At 39.3% G+C, this 6,415-nt stretch overlaps 1 protein-coding gene across 1 annotated transcript in view; it reads right to left on the reverse strand.

Annotated features, from left to right (window-relative positions):
- Positions 1-243: 243 nt before the first annotated feature.
- Positions 244-6,415, reverse strand: part of NMUR1 (neuromedin U receptor 1) — a 385,719-nt gene continuing 379,547 nt past the window's right edge. Inside the window, exon 3 of the mRNA XM_044070685.1 lies at positions 244-993. Coding sequence (XP_043926620.1) covers positions 566-993 — 428 coding nt within the window. The 3' untranslated portion in view covers positions 244-565. The remainder of the gene's footprint in view (positions 994-6,415) is intronic.

A 6,415-nucleotide genomic window follows, 5' to 3' on the forward strand; every position in this document is an offset into this window, starting at 1 on the left:
GTAGTCTGTTCATTTGTAGAAGACACTGTCAAGAAGCACATGCATAACCCATAACATATCAGAATAAATAACGAAGACCTGGCTGAGAGGCATATCACATGACATATTGGCAGTAGGCCATTACTTTACAAGTTTATAGGTTCATTGGTAAGTATAGGGTAGCTACCCTTCTGGGCCGTTTTAAGCCTAGCCAACTTCCCTTTCAAAGGTAAGAATCAAGCCGTGTACCTTGTGCCTGCGAAGTAAACACCTTAACCAGTATACCACCCCCAAACCCGAAGTGATTCTGTTAGAGAGATATGTTGTATATGTTGCTACCAAAAGTAAAAACAGAACACTTACAGTAATATTACAACAAAATCATATAGTATTTCACATGACTCTCAAACTAGTTTTGAAATACTCAGTTTGTCTTCAAGTAACACTTAATTTTCATCAGACTTGTGAGACTGCTGAAACTAAGCCCGTGCATGCCAGAAAACAGGCACAGCATCTCTTCTGTCATGCCCACAGTGTAACAATGGGCCATTTCCTTATTTCCTCAAACCATTAGGTTTCTGTATTCTCATTTTTCAATCACATACTTCATTGGAACTCCTCCACGTGATATGAAATCTTTGTCTTTCTTGCACAATTCCAAGTACATCTCAGAGTCTTTTAAATCCATCATAGGAGGATCATTGTTTGCCACATGCTCACAAACTGTGCTGTGTGTTGTCACCCTAGTAATGCTGGAAGAGGACTTCATTGACCCTGACCTCTTCTGTCTGCTGTGACACATTACTTCTTTGAACATTTCTCGGAATCTAGTGGACATCAGGTTGTAGAGGATTGGATTAACTGCAGAGCTCAGGTAGAAGAACACACCCGAGATGATGTGAACACACTGAAACATTTGGTGCATTTCTGCTGTCCATAGGTTGATGGAGCTCCACATGAGTCTGTCTGTGTGAAACGGTGCCCAGCAAATCCCAAATACAACCACTAAGACAACTACAAGAAAACATCAAGAAAATGGTTAGTCTCATTGTCTAGTCAGACCATCAGAGTTTGTGGTATAATGCTCTTTAAACAGAGAGTCAAGTTTGGCCAAAAAGGCCAGACAGACTGAAAGCAGGAAGATTTGTTCTGTTCATTGTTGTACAAATCATGATAATATGTAGGATATATTAATATCATACTGCATTTTTTAGCATAGAAATTTTTTCTAAGTTAGCTATTAATGCACTCTGAACTGGAAAATGACTAGTCATTTCTACAACCACTGTTAAGTTGTAAGTTCTCTGACTTCTTTTATCTCTCTTCTCATTCATCATCAAATACTAGCTCTTATTTTCAAATGCCCATTTCATTTTGGTAGGACATCTCTGGTACTTTGCAATGACCACTTTTCCTGGTACAGGGCTCCTACGTTCTACACTACAGAGCCATGGATTATGAAAGTGTCTATCAAGCTTATAGAAGAATCACCAAAACTGTATAAGTAAATGCACTGACATCTGCAAAATTAAGATGCCCAATATCAGAAAGCAAAATAAAAGCTGCAAATTGGACGTTGTTCTGTTTCATTTTAATGTGGTTTTCTCTCTCTCTTTGCATCTGCATCTATATACAGTGGACATAAAAAGTGTACACACCCCTGTTAAAATGCCATCTTTTTGTGATATAAAAAAATGAGACCACAATAAATCATTTCAAAACTTTCCCACCTTTAATATGACCTATAACCTGCAGAATTCAGTTGAAAAACAAACGCATCTGTTAGGGGAAAAATATAAAAAAATAAAAAACGTACAATATGCTGGTTGCATAAGTGTGCACACCCTTAAACTAATACTTTGCTGTATGTGCACACCCTTAAACTAATACTTTGTTGAAGCACCTTTTGATTTAATTACAGCATTCGGTCTTCTTGGGTACACACCTGCCATCAGTTAAAGAGACTCTGATTAACCCCAAATAAATTTTAGCTGTCCTAGTAGGGTTTTCCTGATGTTTACTTAGTTGCCTACTACAGCAAATCCATGGTTCGCAGAGAGCTTACAAAGCATCAAAGGGATCTCATTGTCGAAAGGTATAAGTCAGGAGAAGGGTACAAAAAAATTTCCACAGCATTGGATATACCATGGAACACAGAGAAGACAGCCATCAAAAAGTGGAGAAAATATGTGCTAATAAAAGGCCTGATTTTTTTTGGGGGGGTGACAACTATATTGTATTATAAGTTTCATTATGTAGTTTAGTTGTCCAAAAAGTGTTTAATTCTGTTATAAATTAATTGTGGTATTATGCATTATATTTTATTTATGTTTATAAAACTGTGAAAAATAGACACTTGTATTTTATTGTTTACGTTAAGTTCACAGAGTAATTACATTATTTCAAGATGGAGGCATAAAGTGGTATATTCACAAATGATGCAGTGTAGATGATGTGGTGAAATTGCACGTGGTATTGATATGTGGTAGATACACAATATTTTGGTGCTATTTTGTTGCAGGTACGTACTGCTGGGTTGACCCCCCTTCCAGCATGGACCTAATTAACAAGGATATAGGGAATCTTCAAACTCTAGATCCCCCTCAATTTTGTTTTATGAAAGGTAGGTCATCCTTGCTTAACCTGGTTGACTTCTTTGAGTCAGCCACCAGAGCTGTGGACATACCTTCAAACCGTACCTAATTACTCAGTTTTTACTGAGTTTTGGGTCCAAATAATGGGGTGCCACGACTCCCGAGAGGCACCCGTTCATTTGTGTGTGTGAAAATGCCCCCAAGTGAATACACCTGGTGGCTAGAGGTACTCAGGATCAAGCCCTGTACCTTGGATACAGGTAAAAAAACCTAAAGTCCCTAGCCACCACCACTTGTGAATGCATGCCTCATATTTTGGTTTTCAGGATTTTTGTGGCAAATCAGTAAAGGACTGACTTCACTAAACAATGACAGGCATTTGAATTTCAGCCTTCATATTCTTCAGAAAATAAATGGTAACACAAAACTTTTTATTCTAGTAATTTTCTAAGTTTAAAAGATCATTAGTTGAAATGTGTCCCTGTTTTGGGGCTGTATTCCCCCATTATTGGCTTTGTCCAGGTTTTTTGTGCTAAGAGGTTGAGAGCTATGTTGAAAAGTGAGAACTGAATTCACTAAATGATAGCCATTTAAGTTTCAGTCTTCATGTCTTTCAGGAAGCTGCTGATTTGGCATAGTGGCATGTTGGTTTGACTGTAGTGCACAGGGTCCTGGGTTCAAGACTTGGCAGTGAAATGCATGGTGGTAACAAAGCATTTTATTTCTAGCAACTATCCACAATTATACAAGCAATGTTTGAAATGTGTCACTGTCCCCCCCCAAAAAAAAAACAGAAATTGAAAATAAGTGCGAGAAGCTGTGCAAGGTGCTTATGGCTTACACTACAGTCATTCTATATCTCTCTATATTATATATATATATATATATATATATATATATATATATATATATATATATATATATATTATGTATGTGAAAGAAGACTTTTATGTTGGAAATGTTCTGAACTGGTCAGTTTTGTCATTATTGGTTCATGCATTTTGTTTCATTTCCTACTGGAAACATGTTCAAACAATAAATTTAAAATGCGCTCTAACTTAAGTCTAACAAGTGTGCTGTATTATACAAGGAATATAATTTAATAAACTCAGGAAGGTATATCAAAGAACCCATGTATGTTTCTTGTTTTGTGTGTGGCCTATGATTTCAAAATGGCCCAAAGGTAATCTTTATCCACCACTGGCCAGATGCATTTTCTTTGGATGTTACGTGGGTTTCAATGCTGTTTCAATGAATGTGAGTTTCAAAGGCAGAGAAGTTTTAATGCCAAGTCTATTTTCATTGTGACACAGTATTGCTTTGTTTAGCAGATATATATTAGTGTTTATGCATTGTGCTATAAAATGTGAAAATAAAATCCAAATAATCATTGTAGAAGTAAAGCAGCAGGCACACATTAGTGTTTATGGTAAATGGGGCAAAATAGCCAGGTGATGGTACATTGGAATGGCTGCAGGGGGACTCTGGTGCCATATTTTGGTTGTCCTTCAGTTTGTGTTTGAAAGTTGGTATCCCACAATTCATTTGAGTAGGTGGGGTTACGTAATTATATATACAAATTTTACGTTAATCAGTGTACAAATTTATACCTATTTTTTATGGGCCTTGTCCAGATTTTTGATGTTTCCAGGTTGAGAGGTATGGCTGTAGATGAGCGCAAGGCAGTTCATACAGCCTACCTCAATTTGGCCAAGGCATTTGATACCATTCCCCACTCAGGGATTATTGATAAACTCACCAAACTAGGCATCAACCCCTATATCACTAGGTGGGTTGCAAATTGGCTCACAGATGGAGTAGCGGACTCCAAGTCAGACTGCTGACCAGTCACAAGTGGAGTCCCACAGGGATCGGTCTTGGGTCCTCTCCTGTTTGGCATCTACGTCTCAGAAGTTCAGGTCAACACAGAGGAACTCTGAATGGCCAAGTTCGCAGATGACTGCAAGCTGGGAGCCATTATTAACTCACCAAGTGATGTAGAGATCCTAAAGAAAGGCCTCATTGAGATCAATGACTGGTGTTGAAACCATGGTATTAAGCTTAATGCCAAAAAATGCGTAGTCATCCCCTTTGGTAAAAACTCAGTTCCAAGTAATTACCACATCGATGGGAGCCCACTGAACACTGAAGGCCATGTAAGAGATCTGGGGACACAGGTTGATGGCAACCACTCCTTCAACCACCACATTGCCACTGTGGTCAGAAAGTCCTTCTATGTGGCACATCTCATTACCAAGGGTTTTGCATCCAAAAAAAGAGGTCATCATCTCCCTCTACTCTTCCCACATTAGGCCAATCATTGAGTATAATGCCCCATTTGGCATGTACCTCATTAGACACATGCTGGAAACGCCACAAAAGTACCTCACAAAGAGGATGCTAGGTCTTAAACACATGTCCTACATGACAGACTCAAAAAACCTCCAGCTATTCTCTGTCTCATATCGTCTACTAAGAGGTGATCTTTGCTTGATGTACAAAGCCATGTCTGACCCAGCTCTGTTAGAAATGCTACATCTAAAGAAATCCCAATCCCTCTGCACCACACACTCCAGGGACCTCAACCTCATTACCACAATCAACAGAAAATGCTGGAGGGACAGGTTCATAACCTAGAGACTGCCCATGCTCTGGAATAGACTTCCCATACATGTCAAGCAGAGCACCTCACTAGTCCTCTTCAAGAGAAATCTTGAGTGGATAGGAAATAGAAAGTTCACCCCGGGGATCACTCCAGAGGCTCTACTTGATAGAGGCACTGGGAATTAACACCAGGCAACACGATGCCAGGGCACTTCTATGGGCTAGGTTTGTAAAGGCTCCAGGGCCATTAGTCTAGTACACACCTATGAACCTATGAATATGGGACAACAGTAATGTTGTAAAGAACTGGACATCCCTCCAAAATTGATGAAAAGACAAGATGAAAACTGGTCAGGGAGGCTGCCAAGAGACCTACAGCAACACTGAAGGAGCTACAGGAATTTCTGGCAAGTACTGGCTGTGACAATAATCTCCCATATTCTCAATATGTCTGGGCTATGGGGTAGGGTTGCAAGACAGAAGCCTTTTCTTACACAGAAAAACATCCAGGCCTGGCTAAAATTTGCAAAACAATACATCAAGTCTCCCAAAAACATGTGGGAAAATGTGTTATGGTCTGATGAGACCAAGGTTGAACTTTCTGACCACAATTCCAAAAGGTACGTTTGGCACAAAAACACTTCTCATCACCAAAAGAGTACCATCCCCATGGTGAAGCATGGTGGTGACAGTATCATGCTTTGGGGTTGCTTTTCTTCAGCTGGAACTGGGGCTTTAGTCAAGGTGGATGGAAATATGAGCAGTTCCAAATGCCAGTCACTTTTGGCCAAAAACATTCAGGCATCTGCTAGAAAGCTGAACATGAAGAGGAATTTTACATTTCAACACAACAATGACCCCAAGCATACATTCAAATCAACAAAAGAATGGCTTCACCAGAAGAACATTAAAGTCTTGGAATGGCCCAGCCAGAGCCCAGACCTAAATTCAATAGACAATCTGTGGGGTGACCTAAAGATGGTTATGCACAAGAGATGCCCTCGCAATTTGACAAATTTGGAGAGCTTTTGCAAGGAAGAGTGGGCAAATATTCCCAAGTCAAAATGTGCCATGCTGATAGACTCCTACCCGAGAAGACTGAATGCTGTAATTAAATCAAAAGGTGTTTCAACAAAGTATTAGTTTAAAGATGTGCATGCTTATGCAACCAGCTTATTGTACGTTTTTTATATTTTTTCCCCTAACAGATTTGTTTGTTTTTCAATTGAATTGTGCAT

This window comes from Protopterus annectens, chromosome 4.part1, assembly GCF_019279795.1.
Source record: "Protopterus annectens isolate FY-2018-M chromosome 4.part1, PAN1.0, whole genome shotgun sequence".
Lineage (NCBI taxonomy): Eukaryota > Metazoa > Chordata > Ceratodontiformes > Protopteridae > Protopterus > Protopterus annectens.